Source organism: Oryx dammah, unplaced genomic scaffold, assembly GCF_014754425.2.
Source record: "Oryx dammah isolate SB20612 unplaced genomic scaffold, SCBI_Odam_1.1 HiC_scaffold_2, whole genome shotgun sequence".
Lineage (NCBI taxonomy): Eukaryota > Metazoa > Chordata > Mammalia > Artiodactyla > Bovidae > Oryx > Oryx dammah.
The window spans coordinates 88,488,635-88,506,632 of record NW_024070186.1 but is presented as its reverse complement, the minus strand read 5'-3'; the positions used below and the strand labels follow the sequence as shown (position 1 = coordinate 88,506,632).

Below are 17,998 nucleotides of genomic sequence, written 5' to 3'. Positions count from 1 at the left end.
TTACAGGCAATTTTATTGTGCCTTTTAGAAATCACAGAAGTAATTCCTGCCTACTATTTAAAAAATTCAAGCTATAAAAATTTGCATAAACTAACAGGTAAAAGTTGAAGGTACAAAATGATGAAAGGTTTCTTTCCCTCTCACTCTTTGCCCTCCCTGCAATGGTATCACTTACCAAATATAACCATTGAAATAATCTTTCTAGTCTTCTTATCATTAAACTCTGTAATGCTAGATAATCTACTCTGGGTCTATGTCTTGATCTAAGAATTTAGAAAGCACTTAGTGGATGCCTACAATAAATGATTAGAAATTTCACTGACTTGTACTGCCTCCCTCTCACCAATCATTTTTTGATTTTTAGGTCTTCTATTGTACATTTATGGCAAAAGCACAAATTCAAATGCCTAGAGAGTCTGGGCAGGATACCCATGTACAGAAAGTGGATGGGGACAAGAAATGTCACAAGGCTCTTCCTACCCATCTGTAGCTTTTCCACCATTAACATGAACGTGGTTAGGGAAACAGCAAAGTCATAACTGGCAACAGATTCTTGCCCATGTTGGGAGATGACGGGGAGTGGGTGGTGGGGGGAGAGTATAAAAACCTGGCAAAGGTGAGCTTAGATGTAGGGATAGTGTCCACTGACCAAGTGTTGCCACGTGGAAGTGCTGCCTGATATTTTTTGAGAAAAGCCATTCAGAAATGAATTGTGTGTGTAAGTTTTCCATTTGTAAATCTTAGCTCAAATTTTTTTGAGAATACTGCTGACCAAATGTAAAAGGTCTGTGTGCCAAGTATGGCCGATGGGCTGACCATTTTTTACCTCCATCATTATGGTTTTAAGTCATACGCCCAGGTCTCTGTTATTTGATCCATATGTTTTAGATGGCATCTCACTTTCCACCATGTAAGATGAGGACTGTAGTGCCCTTGTAGTCTTCTCTCCCTCCCCTTCTCTCCTCAACCTTACCATTCACCATTCCTTTACTTATGGCTTGCCAAAGCTTACAGAGTTTACTTTCTGTTCTGTACTATAACTAACACTTTCAAATTTTGTCCACAGGTTGACTTTTCAAAAAGAACAATTTCTTGATGGCAATATTACATTGTACAAATATTTTTTTCAAACATCTGGTGGCCATGAATTAACTCTTCACAATCTATGACTGATGAACTAGTTTCCAAATGTAGGCTTTCCATCCCCTGGGTGTAGTCTTATCTCCCTCAGTGAGGGGCTTGACTGCAAGCTCCATGTCCCTGAGTGGGGCATGTCTACTGGTGGGCTTCACTTGGAGTGTCTGGGCATGGAGTAACTGGACAGCAACTGGACGTCCAACACATTTTACCTGGTGGCAAAGCACAGAGACTTTCTGATGCTGATTAATATCCATACCACGAGCTTTGGTTTTCTCCATAGAGACATGAAACAAACATCCCTTAGTCACCCTGACATCTGCCCTACAGTTCACTTGTAGTTTCCAAATCCTTTCATTTCAAATATGTGGCTCTCATACGTTACAGCATGGACACCCCTCACCCACTAATTCCCCTCTCCTGTTCTCTGTGCAACTCTCAATTAACTGTTTTTAACCCTTTCTGCTCATTTCAATGGCATATTTGCAGGAAGGAGAAGTTAATAAATCTGTTCAGTCTGACATTTTCAATCAGAGCAGCCACCAACTGCTGACAATTGTAGTTTCAGCATGACCTGCCCTGCCATTTCCATTCTGCTGCTTTTTCTCTGAATACTTCAGGAACTCTGTGACACCAGGCAACCCACATCCAGCCTCCTTCTCATGAAAATTCCTGAATCACTTGGAACAGATGGCCACAGAAATTTTGGGAACATGTTCAGCTTGTTGGAACACCAAGATTACCATTCTTCTATGAAAGTGGAAGACAAAGATTCATTCATCAAGGGATTATGTTTTTCTTTGAATGAATTTTATGCCCTAAGAAAATTCTCAAGAATTTAATGTCTACTTTCTACTATAAATGGAACAGCTATTGTCAATACATCTTTTAGTTGTGGATCTCTGCTTACATGGGGACTGAATTAAATGCAAGAGAGGCCGTGATCAGCCCTCCCTGATAGAGCTTTCTGTGATGATAGAAATGTTCAATAATCTGTGCTGCCCAACATGGTAGCTATTATCCACATGTGGATATTGAGCACTGAAAATGTGGCTAGCAAGGCTGAGGATCTGAATTTTTTATTTTATTTTAATTAATCTTAACCTAAATTTCCACTGTTTCCTCATCTATTTCCCATGAAGTGATGGAACCAGATGCCATGATCTTCATTTTCTGAATGTTGAGCTTTAAGCCAACTTTTTCACTCTCCTCTTTCACTTTCATCAAGAGGCTTTTTAGTTCCTCTTCACTTTCTGTCATAAGGGTGGTGTCATCTGCATATCTGAGGTGATTGAGATTTCTCCCGGCAATCTTGATTCTAGCTTGTGCTTCTTCCAGTCCAGTGTTTCTCATGATGTACTCTGCAGAGAAGTTAAATAAGCAGGGTGACAATATACAGCCTTGACGTACTTCTTTTCCTATTTGGAACCAGTCTGTTGTTCCATGTCCAGTTCTAACTGTTGCTTCCTGACCTGCACACAGATTTCTCAAGAGGCAGGTCAGGTGGTCTGGTATTCCCATCTCTTTCAGAATTTTCCACAGTTTATTGTGATCCACACAAAGGCTTTGGCATAGTCAATAAAGCAGAAATAGATGTTTTTCTGGAACTCTCTTGCTTTTTTGATGATCCAGCGGATGTTGGCAATTTGATCTCTGGTTCCTCTGCCTCTTCTAAAACCAGCTTAAACATCAGGAAGTTTATGGTTCATGAATTGCTGAAGCCTGGCTTGGAGAATTTTGAGCATTACTTTACTAGCATGTGAGATGAGTCCAATTGTGCAGTAGTTTGAGCATTCTTTGGCATTGCCTTTCTTTGGGATTGGAATGAAAACTGATTTTGGGGCTCCAAAATCACTGCAGGTGGTGATTGCAGCCATGAAATTAAAAGATGCGTACTTCTTGGAAGAAAAGTTATGACCAACTTAGATAGCATATTCAAAAGCAGAGACATTACTTTGCCGACTAAGGTCCATCCAGTCAAGGCTATGGTTTATCCAGTGGTCATGTATGGATGTGAGAGTTGGACTGTGAAGAAGGCTGAGCACTGAAGAATTGATGCTTTTGAACTGTGGTGTTGGAGAAGTCTCTTGAGAGTCCCTTGGACTGCAAGGAGATGCAACCAGTCCATTCTGAAGGAGATCAGCCCTGGGATTTCTTTGGAGGGAATGATGCTAAAGCTGAAACTCCAGTACTTTAGCCACCTCATGTGAAGAGTTGACTCATTGGAAAAGACTCTGATGCTGGGAGGGATTGGGGACAGGAGGAGAAGGGGACGACAGAGGATGAGATGGCTGGATGGCATCACTGACTCGATGGACGTGAGTCTGAGTGAACCCCGGGAGTTGGTGATGGACAGGGAGGCCTGGCGTGCTGCGATTCATGGGGTTGCAAAGAGTCAGACATGACTGAGCGACTGAACTGAACTGAACCTAAATTTAAGTAGTCACATGTGGCTATCCTACTGGACAATGCAGTTCTAGACCTCAAACAACTCATTCACAATGAGGAAGCAAAAGACAATAAACAATAACTGATAAAGCTGCACATTAATTTAAAAAAATGAGTCACAGAAGTATTATAGGAATTCAGAGGGGGAAGCAATTGAGGGCTAGAAAGCTAAGATTTAGCTCAGATTTACCTATGGGGTAGATCTATGTGCTAACGTCTAAAAAGAAATGCCAAGAGATGTTAAGCAAAAAGAGCAAGTTGCAGATCAGTGCATGTACATGGGTCCATTTGTATATGAAAAATCATATGCAGATTTATGCTTATATTTACATGGAATATTTCTGGAAGCATACCCAAATTGTTAATAGTGTGTACCTCTGGAAGTAAAGGTCAAGGCACAGAACATTTTTACTTTTGCTGGAATGCTTGTTTTAAAAATAGTTTAACATTTAAATAATTATTTTCTTTATAATAAAATTATAAGCACAGAGATGATTAATGAAGAATACATTTTAAAAAGGCCAAGGTAGTCAACTCTTTCCTGTGGTTATTACTCACGAACGATTTTATGTGATTATTGGGAATTTTCTACATCCTATTACCATGGTTCTTCTGTCCTCTAATAAAATGGTTTAAAGAGAAAATATACTTAAGGAAAGTAGCCTGAAGGGGGTAGGGTTTAAATGGACCTTGATGCTGGATAAGATGGTGTGGGAGAAGGAAGGGTATTCTTGATACAGGCACCACCTGAGGTAAAGAAGGGAGCAGGGATGCACGGATATGGACAGGAACACTGCAGGGAACAGGATGGGGGTGAGGGTGGGGCCAACAGCCGCTAAGAAACAGGGGACCAAACGCCTATGAACTTGACTGGCAAGAGGCCTGGAGTCAGACCCTGTCACCTTCTCAAGGAAGCCAAACATTTATTGAGCACCCGCCATGTGGCAGCCACTGCGCTACTCCCGAGGCACAAAGATGAATGAGAAACAACCACTGAGTTCAAGGAACCAGATGCCACATGTGAAAGGGATGACTTCATACAGTGAGAAGAATACAAGATTTGGACCCAAAAGTACTGCCTCCTTCACTTACGGACATAACCTTGGCAACGTCTGTAATTACTCTGAGCCCCAGGGTTCTTCTTCTATAAAAATGGGGATATGAGAGCATTATGCTAAGTGAAATAAGTCAGATAAAGACAAATGCTGCATGATATCAGTTATATGTAGAGTCTAAAAAAAATACAACAAATTAGTGGATACAAAAAAACAGACAGACTCACAGATATAAGAGAACAAATTGGTAGTGGTTACCAACTGGGAGGGTGGGGAAGGGCACTCTAGGGGTGGAGAGTAAGTGGTACAACTATTGGGTGTAAGATAGGCTACCAGGATGTACTATACAACACAGCGAAAATAGCCAATATCTTGAAATAACTATAAGCATAGTATGTGTCAGTCGTTCAGTCGTATCCGACTCTTGCGACCCCATGGACTATAGACCACCAGGCTCCTCTGTCCAAGGGATTCTCCAGGCAAGAGTACTGGAGAGGGCATAATATAACATTTAAAAATTGTATAAATTTAAAAAAAAAATTTAAATGGGGACAAAGCTACTTTGCCATGAGGACAAAAGGACTAAGATCACATGCCTGACACCAATAAGGCAATGAGAAATGCCGGCTCCCTCCCGGTGCACTCTGCCCCCATTCCTAATCATAGGGAAGATAAAAGGCCTTCCTTGTTCACCCTTTCTCACAAAGGTGACAGCAGAACAAAGGTGCATGTTGCATCTGTGTGGGTGAGCAGGGCTGGGCAAGCGATGCTAGAGGGAGGAAGGAGGAAAGGGCTCAGGGCTGGAGAGCCAGGAGTTAACCAGAAGGGCCAATAGAGCTGAGGAACCTCATCGCAGGCTTGAGGATGTTAAGCAGGGAGGTGACAGTCAGACCTGTAAGGCTGTAAGGACGAAGTGGGAGGACCGAAGTCAGGAAGCAAGAAATCAGTTTCCAAACCACTGCAAATCTCATCTTAATCGCCTCTAAATTCCTATAGTACAAACTATTTAATTGTACTATTTCACACATTTAATTATACTGTCATATCCTACTGTTTTATACACACATGTTTTTCTTAAGAACCTGTGGTTAAAACTTACTAATACTTCTGAGCACAGGGAATTCCCTGACAGTCCAGTGGTTGGGACTGGGCGCTTTTACTGCCTTGGCCTGGGTTTAATCACTGGTTGGGGAACTAAAATTCTGCAAGCTGAGCCCCAGCCCCCCTTCCCCCAAAAAAGATTTTTGAGGACAGAAAGCACACTAGATGCTTCCTTCAAATTTCTCTAAGTGGTTGAGCGCTTCTGAGTTAGAAGTGAACTGGGAAGAAGTTAACGGGGGAAGGATACCACTGTTGGTTAAAGTGGAAACTGAGGAGTTATTCACGTTGTCATGGATCAAGTCTGCTCTGGTCCCTGCCTCCACCCTCCATGATGAGGCCAGGCCAGCCCTTTATTGTGAAGCCCCTTCAGTGAACACTGAGCCCCTCAGTCTGGCCTGAAACCTCATTTGGGCTGTACTTCAAGAGGCACTCAAATATCAGCTCATTTGATTCACAGCACAGCCAGGGCCTATCAACATGTTTGCTTTGTCTGATAAGAATGAATTCCAGGGTGAAAGGGGAGAAATCTCCAGTAATTCCAGCATTTTCTCCTACCATCTCAGTCCTTTCGTACTTGGCTCTGTGTGGGAGAGGCAGCCTGCTGGCACTTGGGCTGCCCTCACGGGCAGCAGAACAGGAGGAGGCATTTCAGTGAGCCGCTGGCATGTGTGGGTGCCTGGCTACCTGTCCATGGAGGCCCCCCGGACCCTGGGCCCGGTAACACTCCGCAGGCAGCGGCACACCACACCCTACTTGCATCTGCACTGTCGGGCCCTCCGATGCCCATGGGTGGACAACAGATCCCCGTATCTGAGTTTCATCTACCTTTTTCGTCCCCTAAGCAAACTGCTCTCCTTGACCATCATCCCACTCAGTCCCAGCCAAGTCTTCTCACGGGAAGAGGCCCATGATGACATTAGAAGTGGGCTCAGGGCCCTTCAGTAGAGAATTTCAGAGTTCTGGGTGCTCAGAACCTGAGTGTTGGCGTGGTTCCACTGGGTACATCACTTGGGCAGACAAGATGCCCTGCTCTTATGTGATGGTGTGTTCAGATGACGAAACAGGTTTCTACAATGTGGGTTCAGGTTGTCTAAATGTGGTACTGATGAGCTATGGATCCAAAGCTGAATGAATTCTGGGAAAATACAATCTTTTTAAGCTGGCAGAGCCAAAAAAGAAAGAGGAAGGGGTAGGTAGCTTTGGCCTAAGCAGTAGATCCTGATTAAATAGTTTTCTATAATGACATTAAATCATCACTTAACACCATATGGTTGATTTCCTCTTAAGAGGCCTTAGACCCTGTTGGTTCAAGCCAGATGGCCACAGCCAGGGAAGAACAAATCCCTCTGGGATGCTTTATCTGCAGGGCACATTCAACTCAAGTACTCCCCTCACTGTTGGTAGATTTGGTAAGGGTCTGAAAGGGTTTTTTAGTTCTTTTCTGTGCTGTGTCTTCTCCCCTATTTATTCCCATTATTTAAAGAGACAGTATCTCCACATGCATCTCATTAGGTGTTTATCAGTTAGGAACACTTTCTGTAAAATTTCCTGTGTGAATGACCGCAGTCAAAGATCCTATCTGGGAAACTCTCTAAGCCTTCGGACTTTTGAGTCTTAGCTGCTGGTCTTCATGCTCCCTCCACTGCTGTGCCCTCCACACCCATGCACATTGCCCATGCCCACACTGACCAACCCTTTGTATTCTGGTTTGTTCCCTCATAGTTTCGATATGACTGCCTGAGCTCCAGGCATCAAATCAGCAGTTAAGATAGGAAGCAAGGGCGAGGTGGAATATGAGAGAACCAGTGATTTGTTTTAATCAGAAAAGCGAGAGTTTTCCCATAAATATGCGAGCAGACTTCAGCCAAATGTGTCACTGAGCCACTCTTAGCTGCAAAGGCAAACGGTGCAATGGCTTCTAGAACAGAAAAGGAAAGGGCAAAGGGGGCTGGCTGTGGGCTGCACGCTGGCCCGAAGCATCCATAAAGTGGGAAAAGCCTAAAGGATATGAGGAGGTGACCCCATTTGGCGCTCGGTCTTTTAAAACAGAAAATTCCCACTCGTGTCACTCAGACTCTGCCTTTCCCTTCTCTGAGGCTGCCAGATCAGGTGCATCCACTGCACAACTGCATTTTGGTATCCAAACAACCACTTCCTCATTCTGGAGTCATTTGACATGGCTCTACCTTGATGCAAGGCATTCCTTTGTGTCCTTTGCTACAGTGATAATACACACTCACAACATGCTAGTTTATAAAGCACTTTCTAAGAAAGACCTTCCCTCTGTGGTTTTCTCTGGAAGTTCTCAGATGGACCCCAGACACTCCACCGAACATCTCTCTGGAATCTTCTTCCTTCTGTGTCCACTATGCACCAGCATGCTGTCGTGGTGTTGTTCTGGGTTAATTCCAGGGAGTTGATGAGTGGTAATGGAGCTCCCCAGGCTGACTTCTAAGAAACACATTCACTTTGACCTATAGCCCACATGTAACATACAGAGTCAACTATTTCCTCAATATAAGCAAAATAAAATGTTCACCTACAGAATGCTCTGCTTCAAGAATACTGCAATCAGCATCATGAATGTATGAAATCCATTGAATTGTTTAAGATAGTCAAATTTACATATTTGAATGTTACCTCATTAAAAAAAAAATACAGTTACTACTATACTTTTTGACTTTATGAACTGCTCTTACCATTTTCTTCCTCAATTTGTTTTCTTTTCATATCCCTGCAGGCCTGAAAATACAGAAACAACTAACTAGCTGTTTCTTATTCTATTCTTCTATCTTTCTTCTCAGATAAGGTAACCAAGGTCCAGAGAAGGTCTGACCTGCCAACCTGAGGATAACTGAGCAACAGAGAACTCCAGTGTGTGGACTCCTGGGTCAGTGTTCATTCTACAAAGGTTCCAACTCAAACAGCCCAAAGGCTCAGCTCCTTCATGACCTCCACAGTCAGTGAGCGAAACAACACCTCTCCATCTACAGACGCTAAGTCATCTCTTACTCTCCGCAGTTTGCATTAATTTGAGAGAGGAGTCCATCTCTGACAAGCAATAGGGCAGGAGGGTGGGTGTGGATCAATTTCACTAAGCCATTTTTTTCAAAAGTTCACCTTTAATTTTTTAAGTGTAAATCCAGTGTTCCATAACATACTCAAAAAGCCGTGCAACCTTGTTGTTCAGTTGCTCAGTGTCCAGCTCTTTGTGACCCCATGGACTATACAGTCCATGGAATTCTCCAGGCCAGAATACTGGAGTGTGTAGCCTCTCCCTTCTCCAGGGGATCTTCCCAATCCAGGGATTGAACACAGGTCTCCCTCATTACAGATGGATTTTTTACCAGCTGAGCCACAAGGGAAGCCCACTGTCTCCCAGAGTTTGCTCAAACTCAAGTCCATTGAGTTGATAATGCCATCCAAACATGTGCCACCATATGCAACCATGTGCAACCATCACCAATACCTAATTTCAGAACGTTTTCATCATCCCCCAAAGAAACTCTGCACCCTTCAGCAGTCACTCCCCAGTCCTCCTCCCCGGCCATCAGCAACCACTCAGCTACTTCCTGTTGCCATACATTTGTCTGTTCTGGACATTTCAGATACATGGAATCATTCAATATGTGGTCTTCTGTGTCTGGCTTCTTTCATTTAGCATGCTCATTTTCAGTGTTCATCGTGTCGTATCATATTTTAAAACTTTACTCATGTTTCTAAATCCCCAAAGACTCTTCCTGTTGCTTCTTTCCTGCCAGTTATGGGCATGGGAGAATGGGGGACCACAGTCAGAGCAACAGAAAAGAGCACTCATCCTGATAGAGCCCAGAGAGAACAGCAGACCCCTCAGCAGCATCACCAACATTCCCTCTTTAAGTAAAAGATACAATATGACAAGGAATGTCAGATCTACCAGCAAACAGTTAACTAGACAGGCCTCTATAGAGAACATAACATAGCCTCTGAATACTCTGCAGATGACCACACAGCCAAACCTGCCACTTAAACAAAGGCAAGGCTCAGCAACATCCAGGAAGAGCGATGCTGTTGACCCCTTCCATCTACAGACTTAACTTGTAGTCTTAAAGTGCAACCTGTGAGCTCATCACCTCACCTGTCTTTTGCTCAGATCAAAGCCTTCCAGCTTCTAAAGCATTTCTTGGGAAGACTGCCTGTGTTTAATCTAGGACAAATATTACTTGCAAACCTCCTGACTTTCATGTGCATCTCCAAGTCAAGCTGATGATCTGACTTCCTGGTGGCTTGAGCCAGCAGCTTACTAATGGTCTGTCCAGCTGGGCATAACCTCAATGTTCTTACTGATAGTCTTCCCATCTTCTTCTCCTTTCTAGTACAAGGTGGACAAGGAAATATCATTGTCTACTTGCAGAGGAAGAAATGGATGCCCAGTAAGGGCAAGAGACCCATACTTATTAGCAAAAGGTGACAGAACTGAAATGAGGAGTACTGTCTCCTACCCCATTGCTTTGGATGTACCAGCTGGATACACAAGAGGTTGTTAACCAAACACTCCTTCCAGGTAGGAAGTAAGAGAAAAATGAGAGTTCATTCTCCATTGTCCAGATTTGAGGGCATATCTTTAAACTGATGGTTCAGATATTAAAGAATTCACTGCAATGCAGGAGACCCAGGTTCGATCTTGGGTGGGGAAGAGCCCCTGGAAAAAGGAATAGAAACCCACTCCAGTATTCTTGGCTGGAAAATTCCATGGACAGAGGAGCCTGGCTGGCTACAGTCCATGGAGTCGCAAAGATTGGGACACAACTGAGCAAACAACACACACATTTAAACCCAAGTTGTACACTTCCTGCCATCACCGTGCCCTTCTCCTATAATCAGGTGCACGAACCAGAGCATGACTTGCACAAATAGCAAAACATCTCAGTGTCCCTCCCCAACCCCCAATTCTCCAACACAATCCAAAGTCAACTGTAAACTGTAATAGGGCCAATGGATTGTATTCATTTTATATGAGGGTCCAAAGGCAAGCAGGCTTTCTGCCAGGTCAGCCTGCTGAGAAGGCTGGAACAGAAGCCACTGCCCAGCCCACGCCCACTTCCCCACCCCCCTACCCACCCAACCACCCCCACCGCCCCACTCCCCGCCAGAGCCGCCCACTCAGCCTCACTGCTTACCCTCCCTTCAAACTTGGCGGTGGCTCCTTCCTTGATGCAGAGGTTCCGAGGGGGCAGAGTGAAAGCAGGGGCCTCAGTCAGGGGCATGGAGCTGACTCTTGAGTGATCCACAGTGAGGGAGGCTTTGGAAACGTGTGTCTGGGCAGCCAGCTTCACATCCCCCATGGTCTGCAAACAGGAAGGAAGATCCAGTCAGACAAAGCACAGCTCGTCCTCCCTATAGGCGGCCGGGTACCCAGGGTGCTGGTTGGGTTTTACAGGGAGACTCACTAGGTCAGGGTCCACCTGGAGCTCCTCTCTGGGAACCAGAGGCTCTATCCTCAACTCGTGAAGCTGTAGGAATGAGGCCCACCCCACCCCAGCAGCAGCTCCCAGGGCCATGTCCTGGGCTCCCCCAAATCCCATGGAGAACTTTCAGGAGAGGGGCAGCTGGGGCAGGAACAGAAAAACCAGATGGTTCTCAGTGCTCTTACAGTGGGTATCTAAAATCAGTGCCTAATAGTATTCAACCTTTAGAATCAGCATCCACGTTAGGCACCCTTGGTAGGAAGTAAAAGCTTCTTTTGCCTGAACTGTGAGGGCTCTTAGGCTAAAGAAAAATGGGATCCATACTCCCAGGAAGGAGAGAGTTTGAGGTTAATATGGCAAGGAATCTGAGTGAGGTGAGGCGAGAGTGTGGGGCTGAAAGCAGGGAAGGAAGCAAGGCTGGGGAGGACATCCCATTTCTGCGGACTGCAAAAAAGCCTCAAGGCCACAGGACATCAGAGAAGGGGGCATTTTAAGGCTATCGGGCTCACTCCTCCACTTATAAGCCAAGCCCAGAGGAGGTAAGTCACTTGCCCAAAGAGTCAAAGCACAATGATGGCATCACCGACAAGGAAACCTGGCCCAGGGCCTCGCTGTCTATGGGGCTGGCAGGTCAGTTGGAACAAAGGGACTTCCTTTGGGTTAGTTCTAGAAATGGAATCATTAACAGGTGTGAACCAGGTTTTGGTTGCAAACTTCAGAAATGGACTCTGGCTCTCATAAAAGGAGAAGGGATATGTTGGAAAGATGGGGAGTGGGGAAGCTGTTGAAGTCCACAGGAAAGGCTGGAGCAGCAGGCTGGGAAAACAGGCAGCAGTGGAGAGGAACCAGGTCGTCAGAGCCCAGCCAAGGTTGCTGGACACCCGTGCCACCCCCTGGAATGTGTCTCAAGTATCCTTGTTCCATATTCTAAACCAGGTGGGCACCTCACCGGGCTGGGATGGTTCCACTCTCGGAACCCACGCTGAGGACCGTGTATCCATTCTTACTCAGCATGGAATCCACAGTACCTGACCTAGAGGACTGCAATTTAACAAATACCTGCTAAACTAAAGAGTATTTCTAGTTTTTATTTTTCTGTTCACTTTCTTAGGATCTTTAGTCACAAGCTTAAGTCCCATGCCAAATGGGATAAGCTGACAGAGATGAACAGTAGTGTCTGGGCATATAATTAGTTTTAAATTTAATAACATCTAACAAAAATAAAAGAGAGATGTATTTTGAAGTACAAGTTAAAATAACAAAGACCTAGGTTTGTTTGTAACAGGGTACATCCCCTGCTTGATAAACCTAGCTTTCTCTTTCACTGATGAGGTATCAGCTTTGCAAACAAAATCCTTTCAAAATGATAAGACTCACAGGTTCACTGGAGTAAGTAACAAGAAAAACCAAATTTATGTAGCATTTAGTATATACCAGGAACTATTCTAAGCACCTTATAAACAATAGTTCATTTCTCCTTACAACACTAGGAGACAGATAATCTCATCATCCCCATTTTATAGATTAGAAATGGAGGCTCAGTGAGATTAAGAAATTTGCTTGGGGCCAGGCAGCACTAGTGGTAAAGAACCTGCCTGTCAGTGCAGGAGACGCAGGGGATGTGGTCTCAGTCTCTGGGTTGAGAAGATCCCCTGGAGTAGGAAATCGCACCCCACTCCAGCATGCTTGCCTGGAGAATCCCGTGGACAGAGAAGCCTAGAGGGCTATATAGTCCATGGGGTCACAAAGAGTTGGACACGACTGAAGCAACTTAATGGCACCCCACTCCAATACTCTCACCTGGAAAATCCCATGGACGGAGGAGCCTGGTAGGCTGCAGTCCATGGGGTCACGAGGAGTCGGACACGACTGAGCGACTTCACTTTCACTTTTCACTTTCATGTATTGGAGAAGGAAATGGCAACCCACTCCAGTGTTCTCGTCTGGAGAATCCCAGGGATGGTGGAACCTGGTGGGCTGCCGTCTATGGCGTCGCACAGAGTCGGACAAGACTGAAGCGACTTAGCAGCAGCAGCAGAAGCAACTTAGCATGCACCCATGGCATTTAGCAGGGGGCAGAATTGGCATTTGATCCCAGGTGTGTGGCACTTATTGTTAACCACTGGGCCCTCTTGCCTCCTGTAAGCAGTCAGAGTTGGCTGGTGGGAAGGGTGTTTGAGGTTGAGGTAATAAGGGAGAAAGCAGCAATCTCTCACCACACACACATAGAGCCGAGACTTTCTGTGTGTCACAGCATACCATCGACAGCATTAAAAGGGGAATGATGATCTGGGATACAATGCTTTCAAGGAGAATAAAGGACTGGGACATCCCTGGTAGTCCAGGGGTTAAGAATCTGCCTTGCAATGCACGGGAGATGGGTTCCCTCCCTGACTGGGGAACTAAGATCCCACATACTGCAGAGCAACTGAGCCGGTGCACAACTTCCGAGCCCGTGTGTCACAGGTGCCGAGCCAGTGTGCTCTGGAGTTCCTGTGCTGCAACCACTGAGCCCGCTCACCGCAACTAGAGAGTCTGTGGCGCCACACAAAAGACCCTGAATGATGCAACCAAGATCCCATGTGCTGCCACCAAGACCCAACACAGATAAACAAGTGACAAAGCACCCCAGGATTTAAAAACAAACAAACAGACAAAAAGAATGAAGGTTTAGGACACTTCATATACAAGAATACAGCTGACATAATGAGCAAGCTGTCACTTGGACAGTTCACAGAAGATAAATGACAACAGAAATGGATGCTGTCTAGCCTCAATCGGAATCCAAGAGTGCAAGTTAAGAAGAGTCATTGTTTTTAAAAATAACCAAACTGACATTTAAAAAGAAAGATAACAAATACTAGTGGGACCATGGATACCACTCATATCGTTTGGAGGAGTATAAATGGATGCAATCTTTCTAGAAAGCAATTTGGAAAAAAGATTCTGAAAAAAAACAGTCCATTTCTTTCCCCAATAATCCTACATTCAGAAATGTGTTTTTTGAGAACAAATCAGAGATATAGTTCCAAATTTACATAAAAGAATGTTTACCACATTATTTATAGGGAAATATATAGAAAAATAATCTAGTTAAACAGAAATAGAAAGAAAGAAACAGTTAAATATCCAACAGTGAGAACTGGTTAACTATATCAGGCATTTATATGAGTATATATTTACAAAGAAAATAATAATAGGAATTGATTGACATAGAAATTTTAAGCCAAAAATAAGTTTCATAATGGAAAATTTCAAATGGGAAAATAGAAAGAATGGTAAAAAGTGAGTACCTTGAATACCTATTGCTGGATTCAACAATGACTATTTTGCCATATTTATATCATTGTGTTTGTGTATGTGTTTGCAGAACCATTTCCAAGTAATCATGATATAATTTTAATGGCAAGCATCAGGATATAGTCATTCACTCATTTAAAACATATTTATTAAACATCTGCTGTGTAACAAGGGACACAGCCGTGCACAATTACATGTGTGTGTGATGAGTGGGGTAACGGGGTAGAGGAGGAATGGGGTTCTTACATCCTGCAGGGCCTGCCAGGACCATGTCCTGGAGGGGCCACTTCTCCACCTGCCCTCCTCCACTGCCTCTGAAGTGAGGGGCCGACACGCTGTGCTGCCAGCACTGGTGATCAGGTCGAGTAAGGGCGGGTGTCACAAGGGTCACACCCAGCCACGAATCCAGGGCACTGATACCTTTCAGCTGTGGCCTGGGCAAGGTACTTCAACTCTCCTGGCCTCAGTTTCCCTTTCTGTAAAATGGGAATGATAATAACTTCACAAGGTTGAGGGGAGGATTTGAATGAGAGTGTATATGAAACACTCAGGGCAGCATAAGAGGCACTTAGTAAATACTAGCTGTCAACATCATCATCCAGCTCCCAAAGGGAAAGCAAGTTCCCCACCCTGTAGGACAGATCCTTTCCACCAAGGACGGCAAGCCCAAGTCAGCCTTATTGTCCTCAGAGCAAGGGTATCTGCATGCGGTTATTGTATAACAGCAGTGGGAAGCAGCTGGCAGACCATGAGAAGGTGGGCAGGAGGGACTGGGGGCCCCGGCAGCCTGCACACACTGTTCTATCTGTCCCAGCGTGAAGAGGCAGGGTTCCGGCACCCGACATCGTGCTGGGCCCTAATCTCGCTCAATCCCTGGTCCTACAAGGCTGTTCTGATTATTCTCCTTTCACAAACGAGGACACCAGGGCTCAGAAAGTCAACTCCATGTAATCCAAGGTCACAGAGCTAAGAAGTGGAAACCAAACTGGATTCTGATCGCAGCCATACCCTGTGGGCTTCCTGGAGGGCCCCAGACTCAGACGAGGCATTTCCTGCTTTCCCCATTAATGGGAGATGTGATAGGCAGAGGCTTGGGAACTGCACAAAGGGAGAGTGGGAGTGTAACACTCCCTTCTGCTCTCAGTTCTGGCTTTGGAAGACACAAGACTTCCTCTCAGCTTTCAAGGGAGCTGGAAACTAAGAGCAGTGACATCAGGCTCAGAATCCTCTCTATTAATCCTCTTGATTCTGACCTTCTGAGGTCTCTTGAAGGTCTTGGATGCTATCAGCAAAAGGAACATGCTCAGCCTCAAACACAGAAGACAGAAGTAAGTCATCCATCCCTGGCCAGGTGGGAAAGTCTGGCTTCAGGTTAGAACAGGCAAGTCAGTGCAGCAAGTGCACTGTGAGGAGTGAGGGTGGGTGAGCAGGCTGGTTATTAACCAGAGCCCACTCCCAAGCTGGTCAGGTATACCAAGCAGCTCTGCTCAGCCTATCGCTCCACCCACTGCCATCAGCCACATAAACAGATCCTGTCCACACTGCCAGTGAATGATTACTGACATATTTGGAATGCTCGATCAGAATAAAAATAATAGTAACAATAATAATACAAAACATCCTTGTTCCCTTCTAATCCCTCATCCAGCCCAGGGACCACTTTCCAATCAAGAGCACCAGTGGGGCTGGGTGGTTTCTGCAATAATTTCTCTACTGGCAGAGCAGTGCTCAGTGGCTAGAATTGAATACCCCTAGCTAGGGGGTTCCATTCAACATGAGTTAAATGCAGATCAAAGGAATAGAAGTAAGAAGAGGAAAAACAAAAAGAAGAGGGGATCAGAAGAGCAGTGGTCTGAGAGCTGGAAGCCACACCCTGCCACACACTCGCAAGGCGTGGGCCAAAGCTCACTTCCAAATAGGGTTTTCCTAAGTAGCAGAGTTTGCTCATCATTCAAAGCAGCACTAAATTAATTTGACTTTAATTTGATCAAAAGCAGTTCAAATTTTCTCCTGAACCCAGAAAGCTGAACACTTTCAACTATGAAACGATGGCCAAAAGAGGGCAAAAAGACTCAGAGAAAAGTTTCCAATCAAGAATCATGTTATACAGCAGAAGTTCAGAGAAACCAGCTGCCCCTTCCCCACCCAAAGTGCACACATTTCAAATGATCATTGTCCTTAAGCACCTGATCTGGCAGCAAGGCATCTGGAAATACCATACCTTCCCCACAGGGAAGGGCTCCCAGCGGGCTCTGTACTAGAAGCCTGGCAGTCGGCTATGAAGCCACGGAGCCACGGGCACACAGCAGACACAGCAAACCACCCAGGTGCAAATGCCCCCGGCAATGACAGCTCCCTCTCTCCACCTTAATCCTCTCTCTTCAGAGCCCTCAAATCCCAACAAATGCCCTAATCACTCTTAATCCTGGAACGAGCTGCTCCTCGGCTGTGGGCTGAGCCCGCAGACTTGCCATGACCCACGGGAGCAGGCAGTGGGACAGGGCCACACGCCAGAGAATGGACGCACCTTACCGTGGCCTCTCCCTGGGCAGCTCTCTCACAAGTCAGGACGCGTGGGCGGCCACTGCACCACTGTACCGCTGAGATGCCTGTCCAAGGTCTGTCCGAGAAGGAGGACAGTGAGGGAGAGCCAGGGCTGCCGCAGAGCCCAGGGCCAGGCTGAAAAGTTAAGGGGCGTTTGGCTGACTGCTCACAGATGTTGCAACTTGCCTTGCACCGGGCAGCCAATTTCACTCGGTCAGAGAGATCTGTTGTTTCAATCCGCCCAGCTGGGGTGACCTTTGAAACCCCTGGCTGCCAGCTGCAGAGGCTCTGAGTGGAGTCTCAGGGAAACCAAGAGTGGAAGCTCACAGATTTTGACTTGTTCAGAGCTGCACGTTCCAATTCGAGTGTGGAGCAAACAGAGGATGCTGTCAAGCCAAGAGCTGAATCCTTGGCAGGACTGGGCCCACCCCCAACTCCACATCTGGCCTGGAACACAACCCAGCTCTAGACACATCTGGTCTAGGATAACTACCCAAGGCTGGTGGGACCCTTGCCTCCTGAGACCCAGCTCCCTCCTCCTTGAATTGAAGAAGCCTGGTTTATGATCCCTGGAGTGGGAGCAAGCCCAGAGAGCAGATGGACGGGGGACTCCTGTGTTGCAACCATCTTAAGGAATCTGGGCTGAGATTTGAACCACACTCCACAGATTGTGTTCATGTTGAGAAGATCTAGCAGTGCTGGTCCTGACCCCTGGAGAGCTTCAGAATTGGTCCCTGGTGCATACTTCTAAAGCATGGTAGCAAGGTGATGTCCAGACCAGTCCCTTTCCTCTGGAGGAGAGAATGTATTTCCATAGTTCCAAAGGAATCTCTCATCCTATACAACTCACACCTTGGGACAGACTGCAGATGTCCAAATCAGAAATGAGGATTTGGAATTAGAGGAACCTGGCTTACTGCAGTCATTGGGATCACACAGAGTTGGACATGACTGAAACAGCTTAGC

At 45.6% G+C, this 17,998-nt stretch overlaps 1 protein-coding gene across 5 annotated transcripts in view; it reads right to left on the bottom strand.

The window, feature by feature from the left end:
- Positions 1–17,159, bottom strand: part of MYLK (myosin light chain kinase) — a 195,697-nt gene extending 178,538 nt beyond the window's left edge. For all 5 annotated transcript variants that reach the window (XM_040250388.1, XM_040250400.1, XM_040250401.1 and 2 more), the window contains exons 1-2: positions 17,021–17,159; positions 10,901–11,068 (exon numbers count right to left, since the gene is read on the bottom strand). In XM_040250388.1, coding sequence (XP_040106322.1) covers positions 10,901–11,065 — 165 coding nt within the window. In that variant the 5' untranslated portion in view covers positions 11,066–11,068; positions 17,021–17,159. The remainder of the gene's footprint in view (positions 1–10,900; positions 11,069–17,020) is intronic.
- Between the last annotated feature and the right edge of the window lie 839 nt (positions 17,160–17,998).